This window comes from Eriocheir sinensis, chromosome 14 (genome assembly GCF_024679095.1).
Source record: "Eriocheir sinensis breed Jianghai 21 chromosome 14, ASM2467909v1, whole genome shotgun sequence".
Classification (NCBI taxonomy): domain Eukaryota; kingdom Metazoa; phylum Arthropoda; class Malacostraca; order Decapoda; family Varunidae; genus Eriocheir; species Eriocheir sinensis.
Window position 1 is genome coordinate 7,403,614 of NC_066522.1, and position 15,763 is coordinate 7,419,376.

General features: G+C 44.8%; 1 protein-coding gene across 2 annotated transcripts in view; it reads left to right on the plus strand.

Moving 5' to 3' along the window:
• Positions 1–15,763, plus strand: part of LOC126998388 (proto-oncogene tyrosine-protein kinase receptor Ret-like) — a 163,613-nt gene that overhangs the window by 118,630 nt on the left and 29,220 nt on the right. For both annotated transcript variants that reach the window (XM_050860008.1, XM_050860009.1), the window contains exons 4-6: positions 4,629–4,858; positions 10,088–10,232; positions 12,681–12,799. In XM_050860008.1, coding sequence (XP_050715965.1) covers positions 4,629–4,858; positions 10,088–10,232; positions 12,681–12,799 — 494 coding nt within the window. The remainder of the gene's footprint in view (positions 1–4,628; positions 4,859–10,087; positions 10,233–12,680; positions 12,800–15,763) is intronic.

Here is a 15,763-nt window from a genome sequence, read left to right on the forward strand (position 1 = left end):
AGGTAAAGGGAAAGGGGTGCAAAGAGGAGGAGGAAGAGGAGGAGGAAGAGGAAGGAATTGTGGAGGAGGGAGAGAAAAGCAAAAGATGAAGAAGGGGAAAAGAAACTAAGAGAAGAAAAGTGAAAGGGGAGGGGATGCAAGGATGAAGAGAGAGGAGGAGGAGGAGGAGGAGGAGGAGGAGGAGGAGGAGGAGGAGAGGGGAAGGGGTGCCGGTATGCTAAAAGGCCAGGTGAGAGGGAGGTGAGGGTGGATGTGGGAGGGGCAAAAGGTGTGTGGGTGGTGTATGAAAGGATGCGTTCGTGCGTTTGTGTGGGTGTGGGTGTAGGTGCTTGCATGTAAGTGTGTAGGTGGGTGGAGGAGGCAAGACTAAAGTTGAATCAGGTGTGGTTGACAGGTTTGGTGAAGGTGTGTAAGCAAAGGTGTCCACGTAGGGTAGTGAGAGGGAGGAGGGAGGGGGGTTTGCTAAGGTGTGTTTTTATGGAGGGAAGGGGCGGGAAGAGGAGGAGGAAGAGGAGGAGGAGGAGGAGGAGGAGGAGGAGGAGGAGGATGGAGGGTAAGGAGGTAGAGCGATGGAGGGATATACTACTAGCTTGGAGATGTTGTCATGGCAACCTAACATATTAAGATCTCTCTCTCTCTCTCTCTCTCTCTCTCTCACGCTGCCAGTCACTTACAGGGAGAGTCACTTTCCGAATGGCGTGTGTGTGTGTGTGTGTGTGTGTGTGTGTGTGTGTGTGTGTGAGTGTGTGTGTTTGCGTGGGTGGGTGTCTATCTGTCAGTCTTTTTCCGTGCGTGCGTTGCCAGGCTGATTCACCATAACATTACCAGACTCTTTCCACGCAAAGCAAACGGCGTAGGTCATGGGCAACACAGCAAGCCTTGTCGATCTAGTGTAGCGAATCGGCCGACGACAAACCACTTAGGACTCGGAGAAAGATATTTTCGTTTATTCTTTGGACAAATAATAGATAATACACTGTTGTTTGTAATGAAATAATTGTGTTTATTTATTTCGTTCTTTTGTACTTCGAATATCAGGTCATATTTGTAAGTATTTGTCGATAAAATAACTAACTAACGGTGAAGGTGTATCAGACTGCAGAACCCCGTGGATAAAGGTGCGCCATTTATGTTGCTATTCTCAGACGCTTCCGCCTCTCACACCAACTAAATACAAAAGCCGAAAACATTAATCGGGTTGTCATGTGTGTTTATTATTCACGTTTATGGTATAGAAAAGCTTCATCATACTACCCCTACCAGGATCTCGGGTTGTCATGAGTGTTTATTTTTCACGTTTATGGTATAGAAAAGCTTCATCATACTACCCCTACCAGGATCTCGGGTTGTCATGAGTGTTTATTTTTCACGTTTATGGTATAGAAAAGCTTCATCATACTACCCCTACCAGGATCTCGGGTTGTCATGAGTGTTTATTTTTCACGTTTATGGTATAGAAAAGCTTCATCATACTACCCCTACCAGGATCTCGGGTTGTCATGAGTGTTTATTATTCACGTTTATGGTATACAAAAGCTTCATCATACTACCCCTACCAAGATCTCGGGTTGTCATGAGTGTTTATTTTTCACGTTTATGGTATAGAAAAGCTTCATCAAACTACCCCTACCAAGATCTCGGGTTGTCATGAGTGTTTATTTTTCACGTTTATGGTATAGAAAAGCTTCATCATACTACCCCTACCAGGATCTCGGGTTGTCATGAGTGTTTATTTTTCACGTTTATGGTTTAGAAAAGCTTCATCAAACTACCCCTACCAGGATCTCGGGTTGTCATGAGTGTTTATTTTTCACGTTTATGGTATAGAAAAGCTTCATCATACTACCCCTACCAAGATCTCGGGTTGTCATGAGTGTTTATTTTTCACGTTTATGGTATAGAAAAGCTTCATCAAACTACCCCTACCAGGATCTCGGGTTGTCATGAGTGTTTATTTTTCACGTTTATGGTTTAGAAAAGCTTCATCAAACTACCCCTACCAGGATCTCGGGTTGTCATGAGTGTTTATTTTTCACGTTTATGGTATAGAAAAGCTTCATCAAACTACCCCTACCAAGATCTCGGGTTGTCATGAGTGTTTATTTTTCACGTTTATGGTATAGAAAAGCTTCATCATACTACCCCTACCAGGATCTCGGGTTGTCATGAGTGTTTATTTTTCACGTTTATGGTATAGAAAAGCTTCATCATACTACCCCTACCAGGATCTCGGGTTGTCATGTGTTTTTATTTTTCACGTTTATGGTATAGAAAAGCTTCATCAAACTACCACCACCAGGGTCAGAAAACTACCCCATAATGGAAATGCCCACCCATATCCCCTACGAAAGCCTTGTCAAATGTGTGTGCTTGGACGATGATAGGGTTAGAAATATGGTCTTTTGAGTTCTTGTTAGTGTTTTTTTCAAGCTCATGGTATACAAAAGCTTCATCAAACTACCACCACCAGGGTCATAAAACTTCTCCCAATAGAAATGCCCAATCCACATACCCTACGAAAGCCTTGTCAAATGTGTGTGCTTGGACGATGATGAGGTTAGAGATATGGCCTTATAAGTGTTCTTTTGAGTTCTTGTTAGTGTTTTTTTCACTCTCATGATATACAAAAGCTTTATCAAACTACCACCACCGTGGTCATAAAACTACTCCCAATAGAAATGCACGCCCACATCCCCTACGAAAGCCTTGTCAAATATGTGTGGTTGGACGATGATAAAGTTAGAAATATGGTCTATTGAGTTCTTGTTAGTGTTTTTTTCACGCTCATGGTATACAAAAGCTTCATCAAACTACCTCTACCAGGGTCATAAAACTACTCCCAATAGAAATCCCCACAAACATCCTCTACGAAAACCATTGAAATGTGTTTGCTTGGAAGATTATGTGGTTAAGAATATGGCCCCTAACTACGACCCCTCGCCCTTGAATCCCTTCCTTATTTAGGTTGCCATGAGGTGAGCTAAAGGCCGGCGTGTGTTTTTAAAGGGTGGGGAAGGTAAGAGAATCGTGCGAGATTATCAACCAATCAAAATGCATTATTGCGCAATTACGGCCCTACGATTGGTCCATTCTCCGGCACTACTGATGGAGGCGGAGGTTAAAGCTGAGAGGTGCAGGAAGGGAACGACTCCGGCTCATCCCTTCCCCGTGGTGGTGGTGGCGGTGGTGGTGGTGGTGCTTGTGGTTGTGTGGGATGGTGGCTGTGGTGGTGGTGGTGCTTATGGTTGTGGTGGTTGGAGGGGGTGAGGGGGGTGATGTTTTTTTGTGTGTGTAAGTGTTAGTGTTAGTGTTAGTGTTAGTGTGTGTGTGTGTGTGTGTGTGTGTGTGTGTGTGTGTGTGTGTGTGTGTGTGTGTGTGTGTGTGTGTGTGTGTGTGTGCTTGCTCTGGTGAGTGGTGATGGTGGTGGTATTGTTGTTGTTGTTGCTGCTGTTGCTATTGTTATGGTGGCGGTGGTGGTTGTGCAACGGTGGGATCAACACACACACAAGCTATTATTTCCGATTGGGGCAGAAGGAACCTTATGTCCTTCAATGCCTCAAAAACTCAATTTCTCCACCTATCAACTCGACACAATCTTCCAAACGCCTATCCCCTATTCTTCGACAACACTCAGCTATCACCATCTTCAACACTAAACATCCTCGGTCTATCCTTAACTCAAAATCTCAACTGGAAACTTCACATCTCCTCGCTAAATCAGCTTCCTCGAGGTTGGGCGTTCTGTATCGTCTCCGCCAGTTCTTCTCCCCCGCGCAGTTGCTATCCATATACAGGGGCCTTGTCCGCCCTCGTATGGAGTATGCATCTCACGTGTGGGGGGGCTCCACTCACACTGCTCTTCTGGACAGAGTGGAGTTTAAGGCTCTTCGTCTCATCAGCTCTCCTCCTCCTACTGATAGTCTTCTACCTCTTAAATTCCGTCGCGATGTTGCCTCTCTTTCTATCTTCTATCGATATTTTCACGCTGACTGCTCTTCTGAACTTGCTAACTGCATGCCTCCCCCCCTCCTGCGGCTCCGCTGCACACGACTTTCAACTCATGCTCATCCCTATACTGTCCAAACCCCTTTTGTAAGAGTTAACCAGCATCTTCACTCTTTCATCCCTCACGCTGGTAAACTCCGGAACAATCTTCCTTCATCTGTATTTCCTCCTGCCTACGACTTAAACTCTTTCAAGAGAAGGGTATCAGGACTTTCGGCCACCTCTTTTGATTCTTTTTTAGGAGCAGCGAGCAGCGGGCATTTTTTTATTGTTTCCTTTTTTTGTGCCCTTGAGCTGTCTCCTTTGTTGTAAAACACACACACACACACACACACACACACACACACACACACACCGTAATCATATCATCGTAAAGCACGTGATGAAAAAGTAAAATGTATTATTATCATTCCTATTATTATTATTATTATTATTATTATTATTATTATTATTATTATTATTATTATTATTATTATTATTATTATTATTATTATTATTATTATTATTATTATTATTATTATTATTATTATTATTATTATTATTATTATGATTATTAGTAGTACTAGTATCAGTACTAGTAATAGTAGCAACAGCAGTACTGGTAACCAATGTTCCCTTTTCAGCCTTTCGCCTGGTGGAGGCTGTTCTTGGACCTGTCGGCGCGGTCTCCAAGACTAAGTGCGGCAACGGGAAGCGAGGCAACGGCAAGAACGGCAACGGGAGGATAAGAAACGGCGAGGGAGGGGTCGGCAAGGACTGTTCGAGGGGCGACCCGGAGGCAGACCGTGACAAGGGAATCATCTACGTCAAGATCCAAATCGTTAACAGCTTCAAATGCGATAAGCCGCCCGAGGTAAGTGTCATATAGGGATGGTAAGGTGTGTGGGTGAGGTGGGGCAGGTATGAAGGCCAGGTGAAACAGGTGTTGCGGTGATGTAAGGTGTGTGGGTGAGGCGTGACAGGTGTGAAAGCCAGGTGGGACAGGAGTTGCCGCGATGTAACGTGTGTGGGGAATGTTTTTGTATATGTTAACTCTGTCTCTGTTAAACTGTGTTGCTTGTGGTGTAGAAAAAAGGGAGTACACTTGTTTTTGTCCTTAAGCTACTGCCTCCTCCATTGCTGAGAAAATAAATAAATATATATGAGTAGAAAATATGTTATGTGCGAGATAGGGGATTACGAATGTATCTTTTCAAATCGATGATATGTCAAAGAAAGTTGTGTGTGATAGAGGATGGGAAATATTCCGTTGCAATTTGACAATATATATTTGAAAAAAAAGGATGATGTGTTATATGTATAATATGTGAAAAAGTAATGTTGTGTGAAAGAGAATGGGGCATATTTCGGTCTGTGGGGGGATATACTTTATTTTTTCTTTACTGAAAGAGGCGCCAGCGAACTTCATTGAGAGAAAAAGAAAGAGAGAAATCAAGATGCTAAAAGTGTTACCAAGGCGACAGTATGAGTGGAAAACAAGGTGTCTGTGTGTGTATGGGTGTGTGCATGTATGTGTGTGTATGTGTGTGTGTGTGGGGGGGGGGGGGCGTGTGGGGATGTGCGTGCATGTTTTTTTTTGTTTGTGTACGTGCATGTGTACGTGTGTGTTAGTTTGTGTGTGTATGGGGGGGGAGTATATGTGTGCGTGTGTGTGGGGTATGTGTGTGTGTGTGTGTGTGTGTGTGTGTGTGTGTGTGTGTGTAATTCACCACGGCCTGATCACGTGTTAGACTCGAAATCGCCAGCAGGCACCCTCCCGACATGAGCAAGTGCTCTTTATCGTCGATCTCTGGGTACTTCCAGAACCTCACACACCACACACCCCATCCCCCTTGCTCAAAGGAGGACAGTAACCACTCCTAGTCAACGGAAAGAATCCGGCCTGAGCGGGCTCGACCCGCCGCCCTGTCAGACTGTGAAGCCTGGCAGAGCAGCGCTCTACCAGTTGCGCCACGGAGTGGTGTGTGTGTGTGTGTGTGTGTGTGTGTGTGTGTGTGTGTGTGTGTGTGTGTGTGTGTGTGCGCGCGCGTGCCTCCCCCATAGAAGGACCCACAGGTGGGAGGATCGATATCCTGTAGCGTAGGGGTGCCTGGCGCTGACGTGCTGAAAGGATGGCTGGCGGCGGCGGTGCGTGGGAGGGGGAAGGCAAGGAGGAAGCGCTCAGTTGGCGGCAGTATTCTTAACAGGTTTTATTTTTCTAGTTAACCTTTAGAGCAAGCGTCCCACAATACACGTTCCGAATAGGCCTCCCACACAAACCTGCAGCGGTGAATACCACGTCATGCTAACCTTTGGGAAGCAGGTCCCTGGAAATGTATGGGATAACTGCCGACTGATTAATGGCAGGTTGTCTTGGTAACCTTTGAAAAGTAGACTGCCCTGATATTACAGATTCCTCGTTCCCGCTCCCTCGTCGAGTATAAAATATCTTGGTTCCCTTTTTCTCTGACCTTTAGTACCATGGGCTGCTGGGTAAAAATAGAACCTACGTTATATAAAAGAAAAGGCCTGGAAAGGATGAATAGAAAAATCCCAGCTCAGCCTTATACCAAGATTACCTTTTGCCATTAGTCCAGATTAGCAATGAGCGTGTATTGAGAAGTAAAGACTAATTGCAGCTAAGAAAGATGATACCTGGAAATAACTCCCTCGCTGCTACACATGAAACGGTTTCCTTGGCGAATATAGATTTTGCACAAGTCTACGGTGATTGAAATCCGCGTTTAACTTACTCCCCCATCCTTGTTTCCTCTTTCCTCCCTTTTCTCAGTAATAAGAACGTGTTTATCTATACGGCCTATTATTTTGTTTCACCACTGCTTGTTTATATAATTCACTTACTTCTTTCTTTCTTTATTTATTTATTTATCTATATACTGACAGACTATATTTTTTTTCGTTAATCCATCAACCTTCGCATTTCTGTTTCTTTTTTCTCCATGTATCCATTTTCCGTCTACTTACTTACATACTTGCTAAATTACTCATATGTCCCCTTTCTCCTCCTCCTCCTCCTCCTCCTCTTTCATGGCCGTGTCTGTCTTCACACCTTCTTGGAACTCATTTCTTGTACCTCAGTTTTTTTAAGTAAAGCCTGTTTGTCAACCTCTCTAGCTGTCTGTCTGTTTATCTCGGACTATTTCGCTATTCATTCACACACATCTGTCAGCATTCATCTGTTTATATCTGTCTATATATATCTCCATCTGTCTATATCTCTATCTATTTGTCTCTTCATCCGCTAATCTTTATCAAGCAACATGTCCACCGATGTTTTACGTACTTTTTATACTGTTTCCTGTCATGTCTTCTGTGCCTTGAAAATAACATGTATCAGTTGACTTCCATTATTTACGTACTTACCACCAACAAATGTATTAGTTTTTTTTATCTTTCCGCTCGCTTACTTCGCCTCCCCCGTGCGTCATCGCGTCGGCGTGTCATTTACCGGCGTGTTTATCTCGCGTTTTATCTTTTGATTTACTTAAAAATGTCGAGGTACAAGAAATGAGTTCCAGGAAGGTGTGAAGACGGACACGGCCATGAAAGAGGAGGAGGAGGAAGAGGAGGAAGGGGAAGAGGAGGAGCAACAGCAGGAGAGGGGGAATAGGGCTGCGCGAAGACTGCCCAGGCCGGGATCGAACCCAGCCCCGCGGATTCAAGCTCGGCATGCTAACCACTACACCACGGAGACGCTGAGGAAGAGGCGAAGAAGATAAAGGAGAAAACCGAGATGAAGGCATTTTCTTTCCCTTTCCTCTCATTCATCGTTTTCTTCTCGAATTACTTGTTTTCTCTCGGCCGAGGGGAAAAGGGTGAGGACAAGAGAAAAGATTAAATGAGAGAAATAGGACAACCGGAAGGAAAGCATTAGAGGGAAGGAGTAGGAAGGACGTGGGATGAGGAGGAGGAGAAAGTGGAGGAGGAGGAGGAGGAGGAGGAGGAATTGAAAGAGACGGAGGAGGCGGAAGAATTGAAATCGGAGGAAGAAGAGGAGGAATGAGTAAGAATGAAAAGAAGAGATTGAAAAGAAAACGAAAATAAAGATGATGAAGAGGAAAGAAAGTAGGAAAAAAAGGAGGAGGAAAAGGAGCAGAAGCAATAGTAGAAGTAGCAGGAGTAGGAGGAGGAGCAGGAAGCTGTGGAGGAAGAGCAGGAGGAGGAGGAGGAGGAGGCAGCGGCGAAGGAAGAGGAAGAGGAGGGAGGAAAGAAGAGGAGGACGGGAGGAGGAAGCAGGGAAAGCGATCAATACGGAGGAAAACTATTTAGCCTTTTCCTTCTTCTCCAACACGCTGCAAATATTCTTCTATCCTCTTTCCTTCCTCCTATCCTTCCGTCCTTCTATCCTTCCATCCTTCCATCCTCTATTTCCTTCATTCATTCATTCTGTCCTTCCATTCTTCAATAATTTTTTCTTTCTTTCGTATCTTATTTTTTTCCTTATATCCTTTCTTTTTATCCTTCTTTCTTTTCCTTCATTTCACCTTCTCCAACAGTACAAATATTCTTCCCTTTGTTTCCAGCGTTCCTTTCCTTAGCCTTCCCTTCTTTCTGTCTATTCTTTGCTTCTATTCTTTTCTCTTTCCTTTATTCTTTCATTCTTTCTTTCTCTCCTTAGCTTCCTTTCTTTCACTAGTCTTTGGTTTTCTTTCTTTGACCTGAATAATTCTTCTTCCTGATAGCTAAGAAATAGTCGAATTTAAGTATACCTCCATTTTAGGCTTAAGATCTTTCCATTCACAAATTTTCAGTAGCTTCATTGATCTCTCTCTCTCTCTCTCTCTCTCTCTCTCTCTCTCTCTCTTCATCATCTTAATAGTTTCCCCTGCGTATATTTCACTTGCGTTAAAGAAAATGTAATCCCTAGTCTCATACCATATCCCATTTCCTTTGATAATTATAATCGACTGTTTTTCTATTCATTTATGTCTCCCCTGAATGCGAACTTCCTTCCTGGTGATATTCCGTCGCCTCAGCCACTCCGGAGTCTGTCCCGTCACGCTGGCAAGGACGTACCCAAGTGTTCATCTTATCTCGAATCTCCGCCGTTCCTTAAGAGAAATCGACACCACTCTCTCTCTCTCTCTCTCTCTCTCTCTCTCCTTCCCTTTCCTTCCCTTCCTTTCCCTTCCCATCCCTTTCCTTCCTTCCCTTTCTCTTCTCTTTTTTTCTTTCCCTTCCCTTCCTTTCCCCTTCCTTGGTTCCTTTCCCTTCCTTTACCATCCCATCCCTTGCCTTTTCTTCCCATCCCTTCCCTTCCCTTCATCATTCTCTCCCCCTCCGAGCATTGAGGCGGCAACACTGGGCTCGGCGGTAGGCAAGACGTGGCACCACTGTAGGTTTCTATGAATGGGAGGGTTAGGTTAGCAGAGTAACGGAGGAGAGAGGGGAAAAGGAGGAGGAGGAGGAGGAGGAGGAGGAGGAGGAGGAGGAGAGGGGGAGGTGAAATGATAAGTGGAGGGGATAGTTTGGGGACGAGAGAGAGAGAGAGAGAGAGAGAGAGAGAGAGAGAGAGAGAGAGAGAGAGAGAGAGAGAGAGAGAGAGAGAGAGAGAGAGAGAGAGAGAGAGAGAGAGAGAGAGAGAGAGAGAGAGAGAGAGAGAGAGAGAGAGTTGATCGTGTTAACTGTGTGTTCGTTTGTCTGTTTCTTTGTTTGTAGGTATGGATTTCTTTGTTGTTGTTTGCTGTTTCATACTACTTTCTCGTATTTGCAACAACAAGAACAATAACTGCTACTGCTATTGCTACTACTACTACTATTACTTCACCAATATTACTTTACTACAACCACCATTACTACAGTTACAACTACCCCTATTACTATTACTGCTGCTGATATTGCTACTTCTACTACTACAACGCCCATTACTACTATCATGCCTACTACTACTACTACTACTACTACTACTACTACTACTACTACTACTGCTACTACTACTATTACTACAACTACTATTACTTCTTGCTTCTTGCTATTACTACTTCTGAAACGAGGAAGGTAGTAATAGTAGCAGTAGCAGCAGCAATAACAGTAGCAGTATCGCCATCAAACCTTGCCTTCACCACCTTATTCCCTCCACCAGGCCGCCTGTTACCTGCCGGAGGAGACGCTGAAGCTCATTCAGTGGGAGAACAGCCGCTCCTTCCACCTCCTGGGCCTGCCGTCCCCCGCCACCACCTGCCCCAACCTCGTCTCCGCCTACAGCATCACCATGACGCCGCCGCCTGGTGAGGAGAGAGAGAGAGAGAGAGAGAGAGAGAGAGAGAGAGAGAGAGAGAGAGAGAGAGAGAGAGAGAGAGAGAGAGAGAGAGAGAGAGAGAGAGAGAGAGAGAGAGAGAGAGAGAGAGAGAGAGAGAGAGAAGACGGGGAGGCGGTGGCTGAGTGGTTAGCGTGCCGGCGCCGCTTTCTGGATGGGCGGGTGACACGGATTCGAATCCTGCCCGTCGCAGCAGCTGGGATTTTTCAGCCACCGCCGAGTGGTCTAAGGCTACCCACAAGTTGTCCTAAAGACAACCTATCAACCCTGACTCTAGATTCTCTTTCTAAAGCAGAGGATCAAAGATGAGTTCCGGGGATACCATGAGCCAAGCAAGATGGCGCCTCTATAAACACTTGCCTGCGCCATAACGGGCTGGGGCCGACCATCAGGCCCCACCAAGAAAGCTTACCGGCGCCATAGGTCGAAATGTATAAAAAAGTAGATACATAATGATAGTTGAATATAAACAGGTAAAAAGATAGATAAATAAATAGATACAGTAGATAGATAGAGAAATACAGATAGATAGATAGATAGAAAGAGGGGGGTGGTCCTCGCTATGAATACTGGAAGAGTCGTGAATGAATCAGAGTGGTAATTGAGGGGGAGGGGTGGAGAGAGAGGGAGGGGGAGCGCTTAGCCTACCGGGAGGGTTGTGAATGAATCTGACTGGTGATTGAGGGGAGAGAGAGAGAGAGAGAGAGAGAGAGAGAGAGAGAGAGAGAGAGAGAGAGAGAGAGAGAGAGAGAGAGAGAGAGAGAGAGAGAGAGAGAGAGAGAGAGAGAGAGAGAGAGAGAGAGAGAGAGAGAGAGAGAGAGAGAGAGAGAGAGAGAGAGAGAGAGAGAGAGAGAGAGAGAGAGAGAGAGAGAGAGAGAGAGAGAGAGAGAGAGAGAGAGAGAGAGAGAGAGAGAGAGAGAGAGAGAGAGAGAGAGAGAGAGAGTGAGGGTCAATAAACTTTCCTATGGGTTGGTTTATCGCCTTACCTCTTTTTATTGAGGCTATCTATCCTTTTATTTATCTTTGTCTTTATCTTTTCTTCAGAGTCTGTGGTTTTACTTTCCCCGTGAACTTTGGATCATATTTTTTTTTGTGTGTGTGCCTGTTGCTTCTTCTCCTTTTTCTCTTTCTTTTTGTCTCCTTGCATTATCTCATTATATCGTTTTTCTTGGCTGCTTTCTTTTTTTTCGCATTTTCTCTCATTTTCTCCTCTTTCTCTCTATCTATCTATCTGTATTTCTCTATCTATATATCTGTATTTATCTATTTATCTCTCTATTTTTTTTTACCTATTTACATTCAACTATCATTTTCAACTCATTCTTTTTTCCCTATCTTTCCTCTCCTCACCTTATTTCACTTTTTTCCTCTTTTTTCCTCTCCTCCCTCCATCTCACCTTTCCTTTCCTCCTCTGCCACCTCCTCCTCTTCCTCAACATTACACGTACTCTTTTCTCCTCGCTTTATCTAACTTTCCCAGCTCTATTTTTTCATTATCTTTCCTCTCCTCACCTTATCTCACTTCTTCCCTCTTTTTTCCTCTCCTCCCTCCATCTCACCTTTCCTTTCCTCCTCTTTCACCTCCTCCTCTTCCTCAACATTACGCGTACTCTTTTCTCCTCGCTTTATTCAACCCTCCCAGCTCTACTTCCTTCTCCTCTACCCCTTTTCCGATACCCCTCCTCTTCTCTCTACTCTTATTATGTTATCCACTCCACACCCGTTTTATCTCACTTCTCCTCTCCTCCCCCTTCTTTTATCATCTTTTTCCTCCATTCATTCCTTTCTTTATTCTTCACCCGTACCTTATTCTCGTCTGTTTTATCGTGATTCCTCCTCTTTCCTCTCCCATCCTCTTCCTCCTCTTCTGTCCTTCCTTTCTCCTCATCCTTTTACTCTAAACTTCCTTCTCCTCTTTTCTCCTTTCCTCTAACATCCTTTTCCTCTTCTTCAATCTATTTTTCCTCCTGCAGCTGTACCATTTCATCTCTTTACTCTTAACACCCCTCTCCTCTTTTCTCCTTTCCTCTAACATCCTTTTCCTCTTCTTCAATCTATTCTTCCTCCTGCAGCTTTACCATTTCATCTCTTTACCCCTAACTCCCCTCTCCTTTTTTCATCCTTCCTCTAACATCCTTTTCCTCCTTTTCTGTCCTTCCTTATCCCTTAGGTGTACCACTTTAACTCTCCTCTTCTTTTCATTCCTCTACCACATTTTCATCTCCTGTCCTTCCCTCCTTTCTCTCTCACCTGCACCATCTTTTCACTCGTTTTAACTCCCCTTTCCTACTTTCGTCTCCCTTCCATTTTTTTATCCTTCCCTCTCTCCTTTCCTGTGCCATCCTTTTCCTCCCCTTCTGTCCTTTCTTTCTTCCTCCTTCAGTAGTACATTCTTCTCATCGCCTTGCTCTTCACGCAGGGGACAACCGGGAGGCCGAGCTGTGGACGCCCAAGGAGCAGCTGACGGTGACCTCCACGACGCTGGATCGAGAGCGGCGCGGGGAAACGATCAACTTCACGGTCACCTGCGCCCTCAAGGTTAGTACTTTTTTTTTTTTTTGCTTTCCTTTTGTTAGTTTGTTTCTTTCTGTCTTCCTTTCTGGAGAGGCAAATGTAACCCAAGCCCGTAAACTCACTCACACACACACACACACACACACACACACACACACACACACACACACACACACACACACACACACACACACACACACACACACACACACACACACACACACACACACACACACACACACACACACACACACACACACACACACACACACATCACCCCCAGTACATCACGCTCACTCTCTCTCTCTCTCTCTCTCTCTCTCTCTATCTATCTATGAAGAAGGACAGATGATTGGTCAGGCAGGTCGGGTATTACCTACCCTCTCCAAAACCTTGCTGGCATTCGTGAATTAATCTTACTACCTTGAGTTGATCCCGAATATTACTGCCTGAGAGATAGAGAGAGACAGAAAGGCACTACACACACGTACACCCACACCCACCCACACCCACACACTCCCACGTACACACACACACACACACACACACACACACACACACACACACACACACACACACACACACACACACACACACACACACACACACACACACACACACACACACACACACACACACACACACACACACACACACACACACACACACACACACACACACACACACACACTGCAAGAGGGTCGGTGTCGGTGCGTGGGTGGGTGTGGGTGTGGGTTGGCCGGCGGCTGGCGGGCTCTAAGCAGCTGATCTTTGTGCCTGGACTGGGAGGGTAAACAGACCATGTTGATAGAGGGCCACGGCTCCTGTTTGGCCCATCGACTGATTACACAGAATTGTTTACAACTCAGGTGCGCCCCCCTACCTGTGGGGAAAGGGAGAGGCGAGCACTCTGAGACAAATGGGTGTGGTTTGAGGTAAAGGTCAGAGGAGGAAGGAGAGGAAGATAGACGGCGTGATGGGAAGGAAGAGAACAGGGCGGCATTCCCAGAAGTATTTACAGCTCAGGTGCAGCCTCTTACCTGCGGGGGAAAAGGAAGAGACGAGTACACGAACGCTATTGGGTCTGTCTCAGGTGAAGGTTGAAAATAGGAAGGAAGTATGCGAAGGGAGTAGAAGGAAGGGAACGTGGGAGAAGAAGGTGAAGGAGGGAGAAGGAAGCGGGTACATGCTTATCTAACACTCCTTGATCCTGACTGAGACTCCTGAGCATTGTGTAGAATATAAAAGACAAAAATAAGTGACGGATTGAGATAAAGAAAATGAGTATGGCGGAGAGGGAAGAACATAGAGAGAAGGGAACTATAATGCATGGTTATCTAACACTCCTCTACTCTGAATAAGACTCCTGAACATTGTGTAGGAGAGAAAAGACTTGCGAATAGGCGACGCAGCAAGGGAGAGGAAGAGAGTATGGTGGAGAGGGAAGGACATAGAGAGAAGGGAACTATAATGCATGGTTATCTAACACTCCTCTACTCTAAATTAGACTCCTGAACATTGTATAGGAGAGAAAAGACTTGCGAATAGGCGACGCAGCAAGGGAGAGGAAGAGAGTATGGTGGAGAGGGAAGGACATGGAGAGAAGGAAAGTAATGCATGGTTATCTAACACTCCTCTACTCTGAATAAGACTCCTGAACATTGTATAGGAGAGAAAAGACTTGTGAATAGGTGACGCAGCAAGGGACAGGAAGAGAGTATGGTGGAGAGGGAAGGACATGGAGAGAAGGAAAGTAATGCATGGTTATCTAACACCCTTCTACTCTGAATAAGACTCCTGAACATTGTATAGGAGAGAAAAGACTTGTGAATAGGTGACGCAGCAAGGGACAGGAAGAGAGTATGGTGGAGAGGGAAGGACATGGAGAGAAGGAAAGTAATGCATGGTTATCTAACACTCCTCTACTCTGAATAAGACTCCTGAACATTGTATAGGAGAGAACAGACTTGCTAATAGGTGACACAGCAAGGGACAGGAAGAGAGTATGGTGGAGAGGGAAGGACATGGAGAGAAGGAAAGTAATGCATGGTTATCTAACACCCTTCTACTCTGAATAAGACTCCTGAACATTGTATAGGAGAGATAAAACTTGCTAATAGGTGACACAGCAAGGGACGGGAAGAGAGTGTGGTGGAGAGGGAAGGACATGGAGAGAAGGAAACTAATGCATGGTTATCTAACACTCCTCTACTCTGAATAAGACTCCTGAACATTGTATAGGAGAGAAAATACTTGCTAATAGGTGACACAGCAAGGGACAGGAAGAGAGTATGGTGGAGAGGGAAGGACATAGAGAGAAGGGAACTATAATGCATGGTTATCTAACACTCCTCTACTCTGAATAAGACTCCTGAACATTGTATAGGAGAGATAAGACTCGCGAATAGATGACGGAGCAAGGCAAAGGAAGAGAGTATGGTGGAGAGGGAAGGACATGGAGGGAAGGAAAGTAATGCATGGTTATCTAACACCCTTCTACTCTGAATAAGACTCCTGAACATTGTATAGGAGAGAAAAGACTTGCTAATAGGTGACACAGCAAGGGACAGGAAGAGAGTATGGTGGAGAGGGAAGGACATGGAGAGAAGGAAACTGGTGTAATATTCCGTGACTTTGAATATGAATCATGTCTGCGAAAATAAAATACACACAACACCCAACAGAAAATGTGCTCTACGTCCTTTTTTAAGATTGGTTCTCTGGGAGTCAATTAGCGTGTGTTTTATGTATTTTGTTCCTGACTTTCCTTACTACCTTGTACCACTTTATATGGAGGCTCCTTGGTGTTACTTTAATATTATCTTACTTTACTATTCTTCTGAACTCTAAACTCTTCATGTTCCAGTTCGTTAGTTTCTGCATTATATAATCGTAGCTTCCTTTTTTTTTTTTTTTTACCAAACTCGTTATATTTCAGATTTTTTTATTTATTTATTTTTTTTTTTCGCCGAACTCTTCATATTCCAG